This window comes from Pezoporus wallicus, unplaced genomic scaffold, assembly GCF_028554395.1.
Source record: "Pezoporus wallicus isolate ANWC-B61680 ecotype Strahan unplaced genomic scaffold, APGP_CSIRO_Pwel_v1 contig_3710, whole genome shotgun sequence".
In the NCBI taxonomy this organism is placed as follows: Eukaryota; Metazoa; Chordata; class Aves; order Psittaciformes; family Psittacidae; genus Pezoporus; species Pezoporus wallicus.
This window is the reverse complement of record NW_026640315.1, coordinates 1,775,425-1,798,119: the sequence shown is the minus strand read 5'-3', so window position 1 is coordinate 1,798,119 and position 22,695 is coordinate 1,775,425. Positions and strand designations below refer to the sequence as shown.

At 41.4% G+C, this 22,695-nt stretch overlaps 2 protein-coding genes across 5 annotated transcripts in view; one reads left to right on the top strand and one right to left on the bottom strand.

Annotated features, from left to right (window-relative positions):
• The first annotated feature begins 1,091 nt into the window (after nucleotides 1–1,091).
• Nucleotides 1,092–3,405, top strand: LOC130604165 (cytochrome c oxidase assembly protein COX11, mitochondrial). Its single transcript, XM_057418522.1, has 4 exons — nucleotides 1,092–1,373; nucleotides 1,456–1,611; nucleotides 2,485–2,610; nucleotides 3,097–3,405. Exons 1-4 carry the CDS (start codon nucleotides 1,092–1,094, stop codon nucleotides 3,277–3,279), a joined length of 747 nt encoding a protein of 248 aa, XP_057274505.1. The 3' UTR covers nucleotides 3,280–3,405.
• Nucleotides 3,406–5,225: 1,820 nt separating this feature from the next.
• Nucleotides 5,226–22,695, bottom strand: part of TOM1L1 (target of myb1 like 1 membrane trafficking protein) — a 30,350-nt gene continuing 12,880 nt past the window's right edge. For 3 of the 4 annotated variants that reach the window (XM_057418519.1, XM_057418520.1, XM_057418517.1), the window contains 12 exons: nucleotides 20,138–20,287; nucleotides 19,603–19,722; nucleotides 18,124–18,231; nucleotides 17,318–17,434; nucleotides 13,790–13,923; nucleotides 11,330–11,390; nucleotides 9,729–9,846; nucleotides 8,806–8,887; nucleotides 8,227–8,287; nucleotides 7,369–7,441; nucleotides 7,022–7,094; nucleotides 5,226–6,317 (listed from right to left, as the gene is read on the bottom strand). In XM_057418519.1, coding sequence (XP_057274502.1) covers nucleotides 6,254–6,317; nucleotides 7,022–7,094; nucleotides 7,369–7,441; nucleotides 8,227–8,287; nucleotides 8,806–8,887; nucleotides 9,729–9,846; nucleotides 11,330–11,390; nucleotides 13,790–13,923; nucleotides 17,318–17,434; nucleotides 18,124–18,231; nucleotides 19,603–19,722; nucleotides 20,138–20,278 — 1,152 coding nt within the window. In that variant the 5' untranslated portion in view covers nucleotides 20,279–20,287 and the 3' untranslated portion in view covers nucleotides 5,226–6,253. Of the gene's footprint in view, nucleotides 6,318–7,021; nucleotides 7,095–7,368; nucleotides 7,442–8,226; nucleotides 8,288–8,805; nucleotides 8,888–9,728; nucleotides 9,847–11,329; nucleotides 11,391–13,789; nucleotides 13,924–17,317; nucleotides 17,435–18,123; nucleotides 18,232–19,602; nucleotides 19,723–20,137; nucleotides 20,288–21,152; nucleotides 21,267–22,695 lie in introns of all 4 variants that reach the window. The other variant, XM_057418518.1, reaches the window with a different exon arrangement.

Genomic DNA, 22,695 nt, shown 5'->3' with positions numbered 1-22,695 from the left:
AATGCACAGGCAGAAGGCAGCCACAGGTGCTACTGGCACCAGTGGTATGCTACAACCTGGGCTGAAATACAACAGCCTCCCTGGGTGCACAGTGCCAGCCTCCATAAAAACCCACTGAACAATTCCTGCTGTATTTCTGCATGAAAAAAAAAACAGGGGGAAGTTCACTTTGGAATAGCACAAGTTTTTCTGCAGTAAATGTTTCAGATCTGTTGCTAAAGGGTCTGCAAAAAAACACCGTTTAAATGGAGGAGACCACACAATATCGCTTCATTCTGGGCTTTGTGATCCTCTTATTCAGCACATCTAAATGGTAAAAGAAGTGGTACCAGGAGCAGCAAAGGCACTGAATGATTCACGTTACTGCAACCGGCACAAGAGAAGAGCAGCAGCGCCCTGAAGCAGCAAACTCGAGCACTGCTACGGCAAAGTTTGTTCTAGCGCAGGGGCCACCTGTCCCGGTGGCTGCTGTTTGCAATCGGTCTCAATCACTGCAGCGTGTCAATACCTGTGCCTAAACAAAACCAAATCCTTACACCCTACAGAGCGAACCTGAACGGGGAAACACCGGTGTCAGCGTCCAGACAACAGCGGGAAGACGAAGGGATGGAGTCTCCTCTCCCTGTTGGTACCCCGCAGCAGTGCCCGCTCGCTCTCTACACACAACGCTCGGTGATGAGGCGCCTCAACACCTCCCTTCAGGGGAAGGCGAAGGAGACTTCCCCCCCGCCTGTCCCGCGACCGCCGCCGCCGCTCCCCGCCGCAGTGACCTCTCTGCGGTACCCGGGCAGGACCCACCGCTCCCGGCCGCGCTTCGCTACTGGCAGAGCTCCGTCGGCCCCGGCGGCAAACAAAGCCGGTCCGGTGCGGGGCCCTCCGGTCCGCACGGCTGCCACCGTTACCTCGATTCGCTCAGCGCCGCCCGAGGCAGGGACAGAGCGGCCGCGGCGGGACCAGGGCGAGCCCTCAGCGCCGCGGGAGGGCGGCGCACGGCAGCCGGGGCGGAGGCCCCGGGCCGGCCCCACGCCGCGCCGGGAGCGCGCACTCACCGCGTCTCGCGAGAAGAGCCGCGCGCGCGCGCGCCCCCGAGCATGGGGCTGTGCGGGTGGGGCTGGGCGCGCTGCGGGGCGCTGCGGCTGCCCGGGGGCACGGGCCCGCTGTGGGCGCTGGGGCTGGGCCGGGTGTCCCCGCGCCTGGAGGGGAGGGCTCGGTGCGGGGCCCGCGGGCTGCGGAGCTCCAACCCCTTCACCCGCAAGCAGGAGGAGGAATGGCGGCGCCGGAACCGGTCGGCGCTGGCGTACATCGCCGCCGCCGCCGTGGGCATGGTGGGCATGTCGTACGCGGCCGTGCCGCTCTACCGCCTCTACTGCCAGGTACCCGGGGCACCGCGGCCGGGCCCTGCCCCGTCCCCAGAAGGGGTGCGCGGGGCTCTCACTGCTGCTCTCTCTGTGCCAGGCCACGGGCATGGGCGGCACGGCGGGCGCGGGGCACAGCTCGGAGCAGATCGAGAGCATGCGGCCGGTGAGGGACCGGGTCATCAGGGTCACCTTCAACGCGGACGTGCACTCCAGCATGCAGTGGAACTTCAAACCGCAGCAGAGCGAGATCTTCGTGAGTGCCCGCGCCTGGGGTGCCAACACCTCGGGTACCCCCTCCTTGGGGCCGCACAGGCACCGGTTTGTGGTCCTGGGCCCTGGTTTGGGAAACCACACTGGGATGCTCCTGGAGTGCTCCTGCTTCAGCACTGTGGTGGTGCGGGTTGGGAAGGCAGGGCCAGCCTCTGCTACTCGGGCGGGACTTGGTGCCTCTTACCGTAGTGTAATGGAAGCGTAGCTGCTCCCCTGCCATCCCATCAGGCTGCCAAACCCCAGCTGCTGTCACAAGTGTATCACTTTATATATACACAAAATACATACACCGAAATTATATACACAAAAGTATATACACCATAAAGGATGTGTATTTGGTATATATTTATATGCATTAAATGTGTGTGTATATACATTTAAATCTATATGGTGTAGCCATATATCTAAACCTCTTCTTGCTTCTATCCTTGTAGGACTGGTTTGATTTTTGTAGTCTAACCTTACCGTTTAAAAATAGCTCTTAATGAAAACTCTCAGAAGGAATTACGCTTCTCAATTGGTTTCAAAGTCCAGCTCAGAAAGAATAACTTCAAATAATAAATGTACATCCTATATAAATCTGAAAGCCCTGTGTGCTGCTAAACCGCTCAGAATAATCAAAGTCTTGCTGGCAAACTGGTTAAGATCAAAAATGCACACATGTAACATTATTGATGCTGCATTTGATTTTGAATGGGGGTGAACTGAATAAGCAGAATGTTTGTAAAGTAACCAAACTGACCCAGCAAAGAGAAAAACAACTAATTCTGGCTGAAGTCTGAAGAACTCTGTTTGAGGGGTGCAATGCTGTGGTATATTAACAAAAACAGTACCACTGTGCAATTGCTTCATACAGGTGGTGCCAGGAGAAACAGCACTGGCCTTCTACAAAGCGAAAAACCCAACTGACAAACCCATAATTGGAATCTCTACGTACAATGTAATACCCTTTGAAGCAGGACAGTACTTCAATAAGATACAAGTAAGTGTGAACAAAGTAAAGATCACATTTTCCTCTATGTGACTGAGAATTTATGACTCTCATTTTAAGCCTGGATCCATTTCTAGTGCTGAGCATTTTGAGAAGATACCTTGATTTTACCAAATGCCAGCACATGAGTTCAGCTTTAGTCATTCTACCTTAACAATAAGCTGCAGCACACATCTGATTCGAGTGGCTCCTAAATAACAGGGTATTTAGTAGCCATGCACTGGGGCAGGTGGCAAGGACGTGAGCCAGCCTGGCCCCTTTGCACCTGAGGACACTTTGTTCAAAGCTCATTTTGTTCCCCTGTAACACAGAAGGAACAGAATTGCTGTCTTGTTGCTCATAGGGTTGATCCTTCCCAGGATTATAGGGGTGTACGGGGAGTAGATTTTGAAAGATAAAGCTCTGTCACGTTGGCAGAGATGAAATTTACCATAGCTAGTGTTGTCTAACTATGTTTTTTCTTTCCACCCCATGCAGTGTTTCTGTTTTGAAGAACAACGACTAAATCCTCAGGAGGAAGTGGACATGCCTGTCTTTTTCTACATTGACCCAGAATTTGTCGAGGACCCTAAAATGGCTAAAGTTGATTTGATCACTCTCTCTTACACCTTTTTTGAAGCAAAGGAAGGACAGAAGTTACCACTTCCTGGGTATCAGTAACAGGCAGTCTCTACACAATTCAACTTCTGGTACCTCATTACCAGTTTAGACCATTTTTCCATGGAAGGAAGAACTGTGGGAATACTGTGTGGTATGAAATTATGTTATTAAACCACCATGGGCACATGCTGCTCTTATGAAAGGATATATTTTTATTAAAAAAACAAAACAAAAAACATCTGTAGTTGGATTATTATTTCTTAGGGATGAGTATTTCTTCATCAGACAATAGAAGGGAACACTATTGCTCAGAGAGGAACAATCAGTACTGTGAGGCAAATTTTTAAACCCAAGTGTAAAATGAGATCTTCATTTAAACACAATTCATTAACCACCTAATACTGCATTTCTGCCTCTGAAGAGTAACTTCCATGTAAGCTACTTGATAAAAAACAAAATCAGCTCATGAAGTGTCAAAGCTGAACAAAGACTGCATTGCTACATAACCCTCCCATGGCACAGAAGGTTATAATGATTCAGAAGGTGACTCTTGAGTTAGTACTGCATCAGTAGTTCATTTGGTAAGAGCAGACTGTTATCATCTGAATGAGGAAGAGTAGATGTAAGTGCATCAAATCTGTGGTATGGGTTCCATTTAGAAATGCCACCTTCAAATTTTGATGCTGTGTTCAGTTCAGTACACTGGGCACCTCCCCACCAGTGTATGAAATGCTTTGAAGGGAAAGGTGGTACCTGAACAACTACTCTACACTGCAGCCTAAATTAGTATCCTAGGAGTCTCAAAACCCCAAAGGAAATCAACCTCATTTTAAGTCCAGCAGTGTTATCAGTTGTTCAGAGGTACTCGTAGGGGCTCTCTGTACCATCACAACATGGAAGTCTATATTCAGGTAACTTGGTCATTATCTTGGGGTAGGGATAATAACCGCTTATCATAGCTTTGCAAGTGAGGAGGGAGTTGTAGAGCAAGTTTAAAATGACCTCTCATTTTCAGACAGGAATGAACCTTGGCCCAGTACATCACCTGCTGGGCCAGTTCTTTCTACCCCTTTCAGCAGATGAGAGCTAATAAAATAAGGCTAATGTTGGTTTGTTTGGACACTAAGAAGGCAATGTGTATATCAGAAGTAACCTGCAGTTACTTCAGTCTCAGTTATGTTTGCATACAATAATTTAAGTGTGTTAAGTGGATACTACCTCTAAAATGCATGACTTTAAAATGCACCTAATGTACTTATTAGGTGATTAAATAGATTCTGGATTATATTCCTGTCACATCTGCACTGTAGTAAAGTTTTAAAACTTCATTCTTTCATCTTTCTAAACCATTTTATCTAGCAGAACATGTGGAGGCCACACAAGGGACATAGATCTGTATGAATGAGCTTTAAAATCTATGATTCCAGTTATGCTTCAATAAGAAAACCCAAGACAAATTTTCAAATCCAGGCTAGAAAAAAACAATTCTTACCTGGGTTGCCTTTAGTTCATTGCCTTTTTTGAAGCTGAACGGATTACAACAGTTCTCTCACATTGCTTTATTCTGGCCACATGTTTCAGGAGAACAGGAGCGTCCTCCCTGGCAAGTGCCAGTCCCCTAAAAACTTAGGTTCCCCCCCCCCTCACAGAGACTGAGCACATTCCAACCATCAAACAAGATCCCTGACCTCAGTAATCAGCCAGTTCCCTGCCATCTATCTATGACCATTTTACTTTACACATGGAAAGTTCAGTTCACAATCATCCACTATGAATCACCGCACTGAAATAACCTTTTCTGTTACGCTTCAGTGTCCCAGGGTTTTACCAGTAGAGCTACGCTGTAGGTGAAAAACTGATCCACCTCAAATCCCATTGTTCAGCAGTTTTCTCAGCCTGCTGTCCTCACCATTGCAAATAATACAAAAAAATAATAAGATACTTCAAATATTATCTACATTTGGTATTTCATGGGATACTCATGCAAAAACTCAGACATGAGGGGGTTAACTTTTCAGTAAGGATTTCATTTTATTTGGCATTTTATGCTACAAAGTTGCAGAACCAACTGAGAATTCATCACTTAAATCAGTTTACATAGTGAACGTGTAAAATACAGTATTTCACAACCCCCCCAGCTTATCAGCTATGAACACCAACCAAGTTCTCAAACTTTATATCAATTATAAATTCAGAGAACTATACCTGTTAAAGTGCACATTTTACATTCAGCATTAAAATAGATAAGGCACTTTAATTATTAAGGTAATTGTTATTAACAGGGTTACACAGTTCGATTAAACAGATAACCACTGCTCATCTGCATTGTAGATGACTACTTTTTCCTTCACCAGAACCACCTCTGCAGGGCAGGAACACTGAAAGAAATTACTCATCCCTCTCCAATATTTACTGAGTAAGTAAGAGTAATAACAACAATGGAACAAGCAGGGGTTTTTCTGTTCTGCTCATCATGGATGACAGCACCTCAAGTCCCAGCTCAGGTTCTTATGAAGACAAAAATCCAACTATATTGTGGGCTTGTAGGAGGAAAAAACCTGTATTCAGAATATGAATGTAGGAGAGTTAACACTGTATGTCTTCAGACATCTATCAGCATCCTACATACCAAAGCCCCCTTTAAACTTTTAGTGAGGTAAACATAGACAGCAATGAGGCCGAAACAGAAACTAGGTTCACAGATTCTGTAAACCTAATATCCTTTTTGTTTGTGTCAAGAGTTACCTGATACACAGATAAATTTGGAAAATCATATTTTAAAGGCCCTCAAAATGCTTGAAAAATAAGTCATGAAAGTCACCTTGAAGAAGACACAGTTGAACACTGAGGACAAGTTATCAAGGTGCAGAACTATGTAACACTTCAACTTCCACACAGCTCAATAAACAAGTACTGGAATACTATGTCTAAACACAAAACCTGTTCTGTTATGCACTTCTATGTTACAGGAAGCACTGCACAGGGCCAGCATCAGAGAATAACCTGCGTTCAACCAAAGACTTCACCTCCACCTTCAGCATTCAGTATTCTTTTTAGCTTCCGCCTTCAGCACAACATCAATTTCTTCATAAACAGCCCTGAAAGAAGAGGAACAGGGCAACTCCAACATCACATTTGTTCCACCTTGACAAAGTGCACCAACAAAACCATGAACTGCCAAGAACGTGTAGCGTTTGCCCGACGGAGCAGCATCAGCTGCAGGATGCCCAGGTTTCCATGGAAGCAAGGAGCAAATCCTATGGTGTGTCTGTGACAATACATTCTTTTGATGAGATACCTTTGGACGTGGTCACTTTCACTGAAATAAATTTGGGGAGTGCAAAATGCAAATGGCAAAAGCATACTGTGTGCTGTGCACTTAAAAAGAGAAACCTTTGATCAGATTTTTCTACATCAGAATTCCTCAGAAATAAGTTTTGTGTCGATGGCTCAAATTTTCTACAATTTACTGGTACAAAAGGAGAGTTCTGCCATCAGTTTAGTTTTGTATTTATTTTCTATAACTGGAGAGGATTTTATGAGACTGTTTGACTCGGCGTCACTCCACCATTTTTACAGATGCTGTTTAATGAACATATAGGAACTTATTCCTTAATTGGTCATGCCAGAAATACTGGAATAAAATGTACAAAACACAGCCACTCTCATTTACATTAGCAATCCAGTTGGTCACCCAACTCAGCCTAAATAGCATGATGTGTTTTCTCATTTAGAATAAAAAGCCTTCTTGCCTTCGGCACCTAAGACAACTGTATTACTAGCTATTGTAAAAGTTACTTACTCAGTAGGAGCCAAGGGATCAAACTCCATTATCTCATAGTAATGAGGTGATTGTGCCTTGTTCTTTGATGCAGCTGAAGAATAAAGACAGGCAGATAAAATACAGATTTAAATGTAAATGAAAAGCACGCTTGCTGCATGTTACTTTTGTGTATCTTCCTGAAAGTAGCAGATTATCTCTTATGAATCTAGCTGCTTATACACAGATATGTGTAGGAGAAGCTATGGGTAATATGATATTTCATCAATGCTTGTTGCACCTAGTCTTTAACAGCCATTACGTAGCCCTTAAGTTCTAACAAGAAAAACAATCTCTGTAGAAGCTAGGTGGTCTGCAGTATGTATTACCTGCTGCTGACAGTCCATTTGATGGTGTAGTTTGTCCTGGATTCAGAGGCACTGGGCTTAAGACAGTCGCCAACTAAGGACATCAAGCAAAAGACCACATAAAGAGACTCTTCTATGAGAACTCGTTTGACTTAACTTCCACACCTGTTGACTTATCATTGGACTCTATCACATAAATTCTAAGGCCAAGAGTAATCAATCTTATTAATCTTGATTCTGCACACAAACATCAAAACATCTTTTAGCGTTATCTACAGCACAATTGTATAAGGTACTTCTGTGTAATTTGTTACCCTACACAAAGGCCACAGTATTCACAATACAGGTATCTGCTTTTACTTGTGGTTTAAAGTAGGGAATATGCACATGAGCTTGAGGACTGCTTCTCATCTTTTCTGTTTCATGCTGTCTACCACAGGACAGCATGAATTTCCTAAAATTGCTTCAAAGCCCCTTCATCGTATTCTTTTGTTTTTTAATTCATATTCATTTTGTGTTGTGTTTTTTTAATACCTTATTTGAGAGAGGAAATACACCAGAGTAACATAATGGCAGCAGGAGGAGTTCTCAGCTTGCTTCACACAGCAACAGATTAAACTCAAATAATAGAAGAACTGCTTTCTGCAAACTCCCCTGTGATTATGTTGGACCCAAGAAAATATACTTCCATATTAGCATCTGTGGTATCAAGAGTGGAAAGTTGGCCTGGTCACCAAATAGAGAGTCTTCACTGACAGAGCAGAGCCACAGAAGATACCTTTGTATCCCATTTGGACAGCAGTCAGGGCAAATCCTAACAGTTTTCATTCTGACAGTTGCCAGCAGAGAATGATTATTCTGAACATGAGCACTACTCACGTTGCTGTATGTGTGCCCAGCTGGATCACTGACACTATTTTTTGATGCTTCAGTTGCAAATCTAGGAGAGAGTAATACAACACATTGGCAGTAACTGAGAAACTATTAAAACTGTACATTCTGATTGTTACGCTGTTTTTTAGCTGGTCTGTCTTTACCTTATGTCACAACTGAGAGCAGAATGGGCGGATGGGCTAGTGTCCCATTCACACTGAAGTTAAGGAACTACAAGGACACCTCTCATCTTGAACTATTCTTACTGACCTGTACAATTCATCTGTTTATCCCTTTCAGTGCAGCATTGGCAACACTCAAGCACAAAGCCCTAGGTATCTCAAGAATATTCTGACTGTTGAGATGAATTCACGTCTATGACGAAATGGTGCTGCAGGTGTATTTTAAGCATGTTAAGCAATGTCTGGCATACAGGTAGTTTTCACTTGTTTTAATGAACTAATGTGTAAAAGTAGAAAATCTGTGTTCTCAGGTCTTTCTATAGACTCAGAAGATGAATTGTGGAGTACTGATACCTCTGAAGATCTGTTGTCTGTTACCATTTCTTGATAAGAGATTACTCACGGGAATTGCTGAGCTAAATCTAGCTGTGGATAAATTGATGGACGATGCTTGGTTTTGTCTTCAGAGCGTGCAGATACGCCATCTGAAATTCAAAGTGATAATTAACGATCGCTTAAACGTTATTAAGCAAATGTTAGTTACTTGTACTATGAACACTGAAAGGGCAAAGTTTTGTTTGGAAGGCATATAAAGTGTCTGAAACAAATTGCTGTTTATAACATGAAAGGCAAAATTTGAATAACTAAGAGGAGTTTTTGGATGTAATATATTTATCTCCTTAAAATGTCAGAACAAAATCAGTACTGCTGTACATTGTAGATACCACTTAAAGCTTCTTTCACTACCTCTAAAAGATTAAAATAGAATTATAGGCATTCATTCCTGGAGGGACATTCACACCTTTAATTTCAGTATTATGGACTCCCCTCGAGCGAATAAAGGAGGGGCTTCTGTAAACAGTCATGAAGGGTAGCAAACTTAGGGTCTTTACTCACCCCTCTAACTATGAAAGAAGTCTAAAGTTAGAGGAGATGAGTACCTTTCTCAAAGTGAACTGTTTCTAACACTCCTGAAAACTCAGGACATCAAGGACATCTGTGTTTCTTTTCTCCAGGTCTACAGAATAAGCAATGACCAGACTGTTTTACAGGCTTCACTGTAACAGAAAACAGAGCACATTCTCCTGTGCAAATTTATGTAATGGGGGGAAGATTATTGCTTCCACCATAAACAAATCACAGGCAACCTTACGGTAACTTACATTCTTTCTCCATGTACACATATCAATTCTCCTTTCAAGGAGATTTAAGGAGCAGCCTTAAAGTCAAGGAGTATCTTTGTTTTCTTTCTTATAAGGAACTTGGTTGCTCCACTGCTGGTGAAGCTTTAGGAAACCAACTGCAAGAGAAATATGCATCACTTACTATGGCCTGAAGGAGACGCTGCAGAGTCAATAAGCACCACTGCAGACACAGCAGATGGCAAATCCAAGGAGAGGTCAAGTAGATCACTTGAGGGAGCAGATGGTTGTTTCCTGTAGAGCTTAACATTTGAAAAGGAATAAAGTTTTCGTCTGAGTTGGTCTGGTTGGTTGGGTTTTTTAGAGGAACTTGTACAGCTTAAACAAATTGTGGTTTTTTTTTTCCACAGAACATAAACTTTTAAAATCATGATATTAGCATTTTAAGTATGAGAGAATACCAGGATTTTCTCTCTCTGTGTGTGTGTGTGTGTGTAAGATAGCTAGTGAAACAAAAAGTGCTTCCCAGAGAAGATCAGTTTCAGCTATTTCAAGTTGCTAGTTCAAAAGATTAAGGAAAACAATTCTGAAGTAGGAAACAGAATGAACTCAATTCTAAAAAGTAACCATGAGCTTGTTTAATACAGGTTTGATATTGATCTTCTGATTGATCCTGTACAATTATTTTCATGCCTTTTATTTGTGTTACTGAGGTTTGGTACATACTTGGGAAATCGATTTGGGTAGGGAAAGTTCAAAATCACAACAGCGTTTCCTAGGACACAGGAAAGGGCTCCCTTTGTTTCCCATCTGAATGTGTTAGAATTAAAAATGTAGCCAACCAAAGATTTTAATAAACTCACATGCTTGAATCAGACAGGTTTGGTCACACCAGGTTAAAACTAAAGATGATGCATTTTAAACTTGGGGACTCCTGAATAATGAAAATGTACAGACTGCACCATTTCGGCTATTAAACTAATCCAACAAAGCATTCATCAAGCAAAACCATCCACCTGCATAACCAGAAATGTACAGACTGCACCATTTCGGCTATTAAACTAATCCAACAAAGCATTCATCAAGCAAAACCATCCACCTGCATAACCAGAATGCAGTTACAGTGGCTTTTCAAGGAAAAAAAGATCATCTTCTACCTTTTTTTAATTGTCAGCTGTATTTCAGCATTCACCATGCAGTCATTTTCATATTGAGCTCTAAATGATGAGAGATTATGGCTTAGCAGAAACTGAAACATCTGCAAAACTACTCTGGGCAATATAATTAACAACCATAATTAGCAATCAATAAAGGATAGTCATTAAAGATTTGATACAAGCCATTATTCACAATTCAGAAAAAGATTTGACTCAGGGGAAAAAAACCCATCAGGAATAGCGAGTTCTAACAGTGTAACAGTATTTCAGTCTATAAAATGCCTGAGAACAGATGAAAAGAAACATGATGGCTCCTCATTTTGTAGATAGCAGATAGTAGTGCTGAGCTGTAGAGGTATTAAACCAGCATTTGAATAGATCTCTCTCTCATTTTTCCTAACCAAGCTTCCATCTTAGATTTGACATTATTTGCTACTTCAGTTAAAAGAATCTGCATGAAATTCTACAAGTTAGACTTTAGAAAGATCAGTAGGATCTTTCTAAACAGCCCGTTGTCTCCTCTACTTCAACTAGAGGATAAAGTTCTGCATATATAAAAAGTGTATTTTTCATGATGAACAGAAAAAAAGAGCATTGACAGCCCAGCTGTTCATCTGTAGTTACTCACCTCTTCGCGCTCGCGTTGTATCCTCTGCTTCTCCAAAAAACGCACTCTGTTTCGGGAGAACCTGTTGAAGTTGCAGAGTTAGATGTTCATTCTTGCATTTCTGTGAGGTCATTCATAAAACTATAAACCAGGTACAATCAAAGTTTTGATTATCAAGGCTCCACAAGTGCCAAACAATCACTACAGGTGCTTTTCTCTGGGGCACTTGTCTCTGCACCAGACTCTTCCCCAGAGCTGTGGTCCTCCAATTACCTAAACTAACACCAACCAGCTTGTTCTTGGGCTTACTTTTGGAGACAGCCACCTGTTTCTTCCAAAATAAAACCAAGGCACAGCTGACAAAGTTTGCCTCTGTTCATGCCAGGGTAGTAAATATGAACACCCACTGTGCCAAACCTGGCTCCTTCTCACCAGAACACACTTCCAAAAGAGTCCCAGGAAACCTTCTGTCCTCAGTGGTCCCCACATTCCCTCATGCCATCTCAGGACAAACCACATGACTATTATGGTATGCACCCTGCTCATTACTTCAGGCATTTGTAAAAAGGGGGAAAAAAATCCACCTGCAGAAATATTTATGTACTAGGAGTAAGAACAGTGCTACACGGGGTCCAAAGGAGACCCAGCCAAGTGATATTCAGCATCCATAAGGTCACCCCATTTAAGAAATAAGAGCCCTGAGTGGTATGGCCATGAGACTGTCTATACAACTGCACTGGCTATTCAGGGTTACCAGACTAGCAAGGCTCACATAAGACAGTATAATGCAAGGAAGAGCAGAAGAAAAAAACCCAACTTTCCAACTGCAGAACATGAAATATTGATCTGAAATACAGGCAGAACATGGAAGTCGCTGAAGCCACTAGAGGGAGTCATTGTTACATCCATCCATGTTCATTGCACAACGGTGATTGCTCCGGATTTAATTTGGACTCCACATTAATAATGAGAAACAGAGAATGCAGCATGACTTGTCTTCAAACAATACACATAGTATGAAACAGATGCAGCTGGTTAAAATCAGTTTGTCCTTTACATATTTCATTGCGCAGAGGGAGTTCCACAGCACCAATCTTCTGCAGCAAACATTAACTGAATGCATTTTAATATTTAGCAACTCTCAAGTGCAATGAAACTGCACCCAGGAAGACTCATTAGGGTCCATTAAACCATACCATTGCAGTACTAAAAAGCTGTAGTTTTCTGTTCAGTCTCACTATGGCAAGCTAGTTGCTCCTTCAGTCACCAGGCAAGTCATTCATACGGTACTTCTTGAAGTGTACCCACAATCTGTACCTCATAGCTGAAGAAGTTCTTGGCCTTGCCAGTATTCATCCGTTGTAACAAAACCATAAGCCCGCATCTGATTTCAGTGGATTTACAGAAGCTAAAGACAATTCTGGTTTTGCTTTACTAAAATGAAAAACCTCCTAAAGCAAGAAGTGATAACACAATTCTTCCAGGGCAGTTACTGTAAAATATGTCAGCACTGCTGTAGACATAAGATTTAAGGATAAATGAAAGCTAAATGTTGTCAAGATTAGGCCCAGTTTGTGCCACAACACTCAGAAGAATCAGTGATATTTTCAGCGCGGCGTTCAGAAAAGGATTAAAAAGAAAAGATGACTAAATTCTCTAAATCTGCTAAAAACCACTGCATTCAATGCAAAATGATTTCTAGAGCACATCTTAGCCATGGAGGAGATCAACTACTTAACATAGAAGGCTAACTCCTATTAAACCAGAATACTCTCCATGAGTATACTTGTAATATTTTGGGGGATAATACTGGAATTTTGAGTTTAAAATTAATTTCAGTTTTGCTGGCACCCAGTCATGCTACCAATGACGTAATAGATAAATATATAGGATGTCAAAGCAAGCCTTCTGTTGCTTCCACATGTGAAAGAAAAACATTTTCTGCTGTAAGACAAGTAGAACAGCGTGTTTCAATCTAGCTGAGAAAAGCAAGCAACTCTTAAGCATGCAAGGAGGCTACTCCATAGCCAGTTTCTGCAATAAAGCTGTCAAAGTTGTTTAGAAAGGAGAACAAGTATTCTTTCCTGGAAGCATATACACTTAGCAGAGATAAGGACTATCATCAGTACCAAGGGGCTTGTAGCAAACTGATGACAAATTCACTCTGTGCTACCAAAAAGGAATGTTAAATTCCTAAATGGTTTTTGTGTGCCTCCATCTGACTTCCTGTCTGTGCTGTAAACTTGTTTTACCCCATTCTAATGGTTTTCCATCTACCTTTGTTAATCACTTCTGAGGTGTTTGGGAGCAGGCAAATACATAGCTTTCTTATATTGAATCGTTTTCTTTTCTGGATTTAAGCGTAAAAATCTGTCTCCTTGTGGAGGATCAACATTAAATGTAAGGACTATCTGCATCTATTAAGGGCACTTACTCAGCAAAGATACCAAGTGTGAGGAGAGTGGCTATGTACTTACTTACCTCTCATGTCCCAGGAGGACATCATTCAGATCTTCATTTACTTGTATTAACTCAACTATCACATCTTCATTCTCCACTGTCACCAACAAATCCATGATCCTCTCCTGCATCATCCGACAGGTCTTATACAGTTTCTGCCCAAGGCAGAGGAAGAAAAAAAGAAATATATAAATCGTAACTGTGTCTCCCAGCTTGTCAGTTCTGTAGAAGAATGATAAGACACTTGAGCACTCCAGCCTCATGTGAAACATTCCCTAATTTACACAAACCACACGCATACCAAACATTGCAAATAGCATAATTTTCATGTCTTTGATCTCTGCAAGGCAGGTTGACAACTCCTATCATCACAACCAGCACTCCTACCCAATCCCTACCTCCTGACCCACCTTTGTTTCTCAAGATATATCTGTCTCTAAAGTCTAAATTACAATTCGCAAAATAACGAAGACCCCTCTGGGTGATGCAGAACAAATTTGATTTGATCCTGTTTGCAGCTGATTAAACTTAACAGGATACTTCACATGGATATAATGGTTGTGATCCTGCTCAACGTCTGCTTGAAGACAAGACAACAGTAATCAAAAAGATAGAAGTGCTCCATGACACCAGACTAACTATTCCCTTAAGTGGGAAAGTTTGGCAGCACTTAAATCTATTCACTTTTTGAGGACATAACACAAACCCAGCAGAATCAGATGATAGAATTATGAGTTTGTTGAACAGAATTCTGCCCTATTGCCAGTTGAAATAGAAGACAGTTTATTTATATTCCTCTCCACTGCAGATTTTGCATGCTCAAAGAAACAAATTCTTTAGCAACAGGAACTGCAACTCAAGCCAACATTTTTTGCCCCCCAGTGTGCATTTGCAAATGCTGGCTCTGTGTCAGGAAAAGAGGAAAAAAAGGGAGAAAATTACTCCATTTGCATAGTGCTATTCAGAAATTGCTCTGGTATTCTTTTCAAAGTGATTTTTTCCTCAAAACCCACATACTTCACATAAGTAAATGCTTTTATTTATGTAAAAAAACAGTTTTGCACCCCTTTGCTGAATCTGCAAAAGGATTACAGAGTACTGCACCTTTCAGCACTGCATCTTCATAGCCCAGGATAAAACATACACAAATGTATTCAGCTTAATGTCTGTAATTAAGTTTACAACCTCTGCAACTCCAGACTTTACTACCATTTAAAAAAATGTGTATTTCCTATGACTCCATTATACAGGCAGACCAGCTCCTTTGTAAATACCCATATTCAACACAGAAGAAATTGAGATACTTGTTTTTTGTAGCACGGATTTGCTACACTTTGCTCCTACCCACAAAGATTCAGGCACTCCTCTGTTCTGAAAGCTGGAGTTTTACAGCGGTGGATGACCAGCTGGAATAACAATCACCAGTGATGCCAATGAATTTGGACTAATTCTTACCAGCTGATGACCTGGACCCAAATTCTTGCATGTCCATCAAGTACATCTATTCACTATCCAGTACGAGTTTGTTACTCTTCCTTGCTGACACTGAGCTTCAGCTATTCTTTAACTACTGCTCCTGGTCAGCACATTATTTCAACTGAGATCTGCCTTGTCCAAAACAGGGTGGAGAAAGGGAGGAGCCTGGCCACTAATGAAGCTGCGGAACTGAAAATATGTTGCACTGATCAAGTTTACCCTGTTACAAGTTTTTATTGAGGGACTCCAGATAATCAGGACTGAAATTAATGTCTCCAGCTCTCTCAAAGGCTAAACAAGCAGTTTTTTTAATAAAGGACTTTGTTCTCTGACAACAAAAGCCTAATCCAAGTAGAGCCACAAACAAAGGGGAACATTAAACGCTGTTAAAGGAACAGGCTAGCCATGCTTCATGCTTTATACTACTCGGTGCACAGCAGAAAAGAACAGAAACAACAGTGAAATTAACATAGAAGGAATGAATTTTCAGTCACTCTCCCACAAATGGGAACTCCACACCCTGTCCTCAAGCTTTTGCCAACAATTTTATGACTGGGAGTGTCAATAAGAATCCACTGGTTTACTGTGGGCAACCTAATATGTGCACCCACATGCAGAAGGGCCACAGCAGGAGACAAGAAATCAAAGACATACTTTTCCTGTTTGCAACCAGAAACACTAGCTTTGTTATGGACAGGACAGAGTATATTAAACCAGTGCATTCTCCCACCATTAAGGCCAGTCTGCACCTTGGCAACCTCCTTGGTGTACTTCGCTACAGAAGTAATGTGCACAGAACAGCCATGGAGTAGCTGCCTAGGTGGTGTCCAGTGCTGGAACAACCTATGCTAAGCCCTTTAGTGTAGGCAAAGCAAGCCCTCTGCAATCTATTACAACAGCTATTTTGCCCGTGTAAAATGCCTGCTCTCCTCAGCCCCTCTTTTCGCAGGCTCTTCCTCTTTGGACTCGTAGCTCCACAAATCTCTGCAAGACGGACAGCGTTGGAGATGTGAGGAATGTCTAGGAGAGCAAAACCCCTGGAAAGATTGCAACCATCTCTTAATCTGTTACCTCAGCACTGCCTGTCATTAAAGATGTGAGACAGCAATGCCATCTCACCATATCTCACCTCCAGTTGTGAGCTAGTCCGCAAGTGGACACAGATGAACAGCACAACCTTGAAAGTAAACCAACCAATAAAGGTTTCTTGCAAAGGAAATATTCTCCACTGAGCAAGAGCACACTGAAGGCTTGCAAAAATTAGATCAACTCTCCAATACATTTAATGCTGACAAAGTACCCAAAATACTTCCTCATCATAGGCATTTGGAAGCAAGTTTAGAGACAGAAGGATGTGATAAAAGCTTTTTCAATTCTTGCAGATAACATGAAACAGAAAAATGTCCACTGACACAGGTCACTTGAAATGCTAAAGTAATAATGGATTTTTAGTATTTATAATAGAAAATACAGCACAACCAAGTAGAAGAAATCACAGAAAGAACATCTTCATGTTCACCATCAAATCTAAACTAGACTGTTGCAATACACTTCCTTCAGGCTACACTTTAAGAGCACGTGGAGTCATCCATAGCACAGCAAGCTCCCAGTCTTTGAGGTCACGCACTTAAAACCGATCCTTCATATTCTTCACTGCCTTTAAGGTACTGGTAATAATAAAGAGAGCACTGAAAACTCCAGGACGGATATGAGGGAGAGAGACTATGTTATCATCTATTTTCCCACAAGGCAACCGCGTTCAACTGGAATGTTCTCCGGGCTGTTTGACAGAACGTGCTTAACAGAGAACACTCCATTATGAAATTCCTTTGCCCTTGGAATTCCCTAGAGCTTCAATTTGCATTTCAAGCTGTATTGTCCTTTCCTGATTACATAGATGTCAGGGAAGGTGAAGGAAACAAGAGAAAGCTGAGCAAAACCAGTGACAGAAACCTGTTGTTGGTTTCCATTTGGCATTCTGAATCCAGAGGTTAAAAGAAAGGATATAACGCACTTTAAAATCAACTTTGATTAAACCAAACCAACATACCCCACCAATGAATTATCTTATACCTGTAAAAGATTCATGTCATCTGGATTTTCAGAGCCAGGGACATTTTCTTTCAGTATTGATGACATGACTCTCACATTTGTTTTTGCCATATCCAGTTCACTGTACAGTTTCCCAATCTGTTGAGGTCAACAGGACAGAATATTGTATAGGTGAAAAGAGCGAGCAGAATAATTCTTATCTCTAATATGTACTTTCTTCCCCATTAGGTATAATATAAGCCTCATTAGCATTATTTCACTCTGGTGATATACCATGAAAATGAATGGAATCAGCTCAGCTTTTATATGTGCAATCAAACTATGATCCAAGTCTGATAGTGCTATTAATTTTCCTAGCAGCTGATCCCTCTCACTAATGTTACTGTTACGCTTTTCAGTTAACAACAGGCCAAGCAGGAAGGAAACTGTTCTTTCCTACCTGCTTTTTGGAGCAGTTTCTTCACACAAGCCTTATACAAAAGTAAGTCTGGCTTTCTCACTTATCTTTGAAGTAACTTTCATCAACTTGCATGACAACATTGTTAAGACATCATTACGTACTCTCATACTTGAGTAAACAATTCCACTTTTTGGTTGGTATGCAGCCTGTCATTTATTGAACTCACTTCTGCCTAGTTTGCTTTGGCACACCATCACATAAAAGATCTTCAGGAAAATGAACCTGAAACTGTGAATATAGAGCTATGCTGCTTGAACTGATGGTCCCTTCACTGCATCTGGTGGTCCATATACCCATGCTGTTTAAATCACACATTAGCACTACATTTCAAATGGACCCACCATCCTCTAAACCTGCAGTACTGCACCTGATCAGGAGTCAACAACAGTGTTGGGCCTGTGGGAAGAGGCGGTGAAGGCTGTTTTGGAGGATTAGAAGAAGGTGGTGATGACTTTGTAGAAGGCCGAGATGAAGTCTGCAGAAAGACAAAAGAACAGAACTCAGGTTTAACAAAAGAATTGAGGGAGACATACTGATGAGAGAGCTACAGAACATCTTTGTCAGACCAGTGCTCACAGGGAATTTGTTGAGCAAGGTTCTATTTACAGGAATAAATCTAATGTTTTTTTTGTAATGAAATGAGTTTTGGAATTCAGGTACCTTTTAAATGGGTTTTGAAGCAAATTCTACCACGGAAAAAGTGGGAATGGTTAAGAACAGGCTAGCTCCTTGAGCTCTTAAGCTATCTAACAGCCAAGAGTCCTTCCCAAAGTGCCCCTGCAATTTTATAAGAAAGGATAGTTTAGAATGGAATCACACTTGGAAGCAGTGGAAAAGTTGGGAGCTAAAGTCTGGGTGTTTCCAGATAACAAACTATAAAGGCCTTATGGACTGAAAAGCTGGAGCGCTTTATCTGCAGAAGGCTTCACTTGCATGGCATTTGACTTGACTGTTGTAAGACAAAATAAACCCAAACCTAAAACCCCATGTGCAGAAGACTACACACATCCAAGTCCTTCACTTCCTAGAGAGTGAGGTAAAAACTGTGCTCAGGTCCAGTGCTGACGAGATCAGCAGAAGGTTTGCCACTGATCTGAATTGGTCCATACATGTGGTAGACACATATCATCTGTACTGTACTTGGTGAGAAAAACAATACTGTCTATTCAGAATGTTCTTCACACAGCTTGCTCAAACAACCTTTACATACATAAGCTTTTGTGCATTCCACTATCCAATCATCAAATCAAACTCAGGATAAATCCCAGTCATTCTTGTCTGCACTGATTACAGACATCCAATTCTGCAACTGCAATTGGCTGATGGTTTTCACATTCCCAAAACTCTTGTACAAACAGCTGGAGATACAGACAACAATCTCTTCTTATAGATTCCTACCTTCTTGGCTTAATTTTAAAGGTAGGTAACATTCATATTCTGAACAGCGTATGTTTCCGTAAAAAAATCTTACTCCTTTTAGTTGAGGCCTTCAGAAGTTGACATGTTTAGAACACTCAGCTCTCATTCATCCTGAGATAAACAGCATGCCCAAACCCTTTACACATTTCAAAAGTCTCAAGAGAGATGCTTCCTTTTTGAGAACATAGTCACTAATCTGCAGTTTGAAATAAACTATTATATAGGCCAGGTCTCTTTGTTGTTATCTTAGCTGTTATAATTGAAACTGATTCCTCCTCACATGCTTAAGTAGGTTGGTCATATTCTGCCCTGGAGCACTTAAATAAAAACAAAACAGACACACCTGCTTTGTCTACAGAGCTCATACAATAAACACATCCTGTTTCTGATTTACAATGGATAATGAAATATCCTTGTGCAACCCCACCTTAGGTTCCCCTCTGCTGGTGTCAGAAGATGGAAACTCCACTCCTTTCTTCAGCAGTTCTAGATAAACTTCTTTGACTTCACTCACATCCACAGTTCCTGGGAAACCTCGGGCCCATGTCTAGTTTTAAAGTAACAGGAACAGTAACAGTCACAGAAATGGACAGTCAGTGGGTCAGACAAGTGTTTCTAAAACACACAGTCCTAAAGGCAGGTCATGTCCTCCATCCACTCCAGCTAACTCCACATTCAAAGCAGCAGGAACCACAAGAGCTCTATCATCCTGCTTGCTAAGTGCAACCACAGTGGGAGCACATACACAGACCGGGAAGGGAATATAAAAGGTGGAGGTTGACAGTTTTCCAGTTCTCTCCCTTTGTCTTCCAGTTTGTGCTACTCATGCATGAAGCAGCGAGAATAAAGTCTGCTTTAGGAAAAGGTTCCCATGAGCATGTTGCAGTACAGAAATGGGCTGCACCACTAAACGTTTACCATACAGCGGAGACACAAGCATGTATTGTTCACTTTAGACTTACCATGATGAAGGACAAGATTTTCTCCTGCATGTCAATTGGCAGATTATATCTTGGATTCAGTAGTTTCACTAGCTTGTCCTTACAGAAATCTTTCTTCACAACCAAAGACTGGAATCTTGGGCCACAGTTCTCTATACACATGTCAAGCAGCTGCACACACAAAAAGCTTCAGTTACACAGATACTAGGAATAAAAGCCAACTTGACTGCTTTTGTGTCCTTTGGTTTAATTTGTTCCAAGGTGGTATGGGGAAATAGATACAAATAGATTATATCCACCTAGATATCTCACTAGAATGTTTGATGGGGTTACTACAGGGAAAGAGTAACTCACTGCGTGCACAAATATACTTACACAATACTAAATTATGTGTGTTAGATAGAGTTACACTATTTTTAAGAAGTATGATCACCCTTGTTTCCATGTCATGGCAGTTATTGAACATACGGTACCTTAACAGCATGAAATCTGAACATAGCTTAAAAATGGCTTGTACAGATTTGGTAATAGAATTAATTCACTGCCTAGCATAGAGGTACCCTGGGCTGAGAGATTCTGAAGAACTCTACAAGAGAAAGTAACATTACTAAATGCCTCTCTTGTAATCTGCCCTGTGAGAGAGAGACAAATGAAAAAATAGAAAAGAACAAATTCAACATCTTGGAGTACAATTTCTTCACATGTTTTAAAGGTCACATTGATTTGAAACAGAATAGTTGAATTGTTCCAATTGTCAGATTCGTCTTTATGAAAAAAGTCTACTTCCAAAACTCCTGCTTTGAATGCTCAGAGTAGGATCCCTGCAAGCAATGTGTCTGAGCTATGAAATAGAGCAGTATGCGATAGTGACATAATACTTCTCCCTTATACACCTGGAGATGCCCGATTACAATTCCCATTTTACAGAAGAGATATCAAAAGCTGTCACTACACCCCAGTCACTGGAAATCAGGCCAGTACAAGTCCTGATAGGAAACTGGGGTTAGGCAGATCAGGTGCAGAATCAGAAACAGACCTTCTCTTGCCTGGCTAAAATCTGGAGATCAACCACAGGACTATGATGGCCCAAGTAGAGAAAACCAGTCACTCTTGTGCTTTTTGCTCTTCAACCATATATTTACTTTTCCTCCTATTTTAAGAGGGAGGATGGAAAGGTGAAAGCAAAGGGTTGAAATTAACAAAAGTTTGCAAATACAAGACAAAACTTCCCTTGAATCATGCAACAAGCAGATTATATTCTCAAAAGGATACACAGATTTCAAGGGACACTACTGTAACCTTGGTAAGAGTAGGTTAAATGTACTTTCCTGTTCAGAGCAGACTATATTTGACTAAGTCAAAATAATTTTAGTAACTCATTTTCTAGCCTCGGGATTTGGGGATTTTTCTCCCAGCGTGATCAGGAACTTATGGGAAAACAGGTTTAAGACCAGAAGAAAATAAATTGCTGAAATGAAAACAGGGTAGAACAAAGAGATGCTGGCAGACTGCTGTGCAAAAAAACAACTAACTGAGAGATAATTACAAAAAATTCCTGGCTCCAATCATTATTTTTCATTTGAAAGAGTACATGAAACATATGCTAATAAGCCAAGCCATTTGCTTGTGCAGCACTTCAAAGATGATCTGTGTAAAACATTTTCAATCCAGTGCACAGGAAATCTAGTATGTTACTTGCTTTTAATTCGCTACTTAAGAGACTGGGTATTTACTCTTTGAATGAAAGTACTGAACTAATGGGCTAGACCCTCCACTCAATTACACCAGTCCAGCCCAGTCGCTCAGAGTGAAACTAAGCTGGTGTAAAAAAAAGAAGAATTTAACTCAATTATTTTTAACTGGACTATTCATGAACAACCCACTTTTGTGCTAATAACACCTTTCATTAGAATTTCAATATAGTTATTTATCGCTGCAAATAGTTCTTCACCTTCTCAAGCAGTCCCATTGGAATGAATAGATCCAAGGCGACCAAGTCAACCACTGTTTCATATTGCACGCTGGTCTCTCAATAGAAACACATTTTAATAACAGAATTGGCAAGTTAACTTCAACCAAACCATTAATGGCTGAAGAGCAAATGACAGGCAGGACCAACGAACTGTTTGAAGTGACAGAGCTGCTATGTTCCAGACTAGCTGATAGCAGATGTCCAGCTGAGAGATCTGCACTGAGCTAAAACAGGGGTCGAACTGCAGTAAAAGTCCTCTGGTTCACCTGACAGCAATACAGAATTAAAGTGATAAAAGGCATCTGAACAGAGGTGAAGACAAACTGTAAGGCAGAAGCAAGATGGGAAGAAGTTGGTGGGTATAACAGAAAGTCAGCTACACTCCTTATCAATAGAGATCTTGCTCAGAAATCAGGAGGACTCTGCCCCCCATCTAAAGCAGATAGGAATAGTCCATAAAGTTGCAACGAATGGATGTAGTTTGTGGTGGATATTTGTCAGACCTAAGTGAATGCAAGAAAACACAGATGGCCAGTTTGCTTCTTTGTTTTTCTGACTCAAAGTGAACAAGTCATTAATGCATCTCCAGGATTGCACTCTACTAAAC

Excerpts from the sequence above, each read along its gene's own strand:
- LOC130604165 (XM_057418522.1), top strand. The coding sequence starts at position 1,092 with ATGGGGCTGTGCGGGTGGGGCTGGGCGCGCTGCGGGGCGCTGCGGCTG. Across the intron at positions 1,374-1,455 it reads TCTACCGCCTCTACTGCCAG|GCCACGGGCATGGGCGGCAC; the intron begins GTACCCGGGGCA and ends TCTCTGTGCCAG. Across the intron at positions 2,611-3,096 it reads AGTACTTCAATAAGATACAA|TGTTTCTGTTTTGAAGAACA; the intron begins GTAAGTGTGAAC and ends CACCCCATGCAG.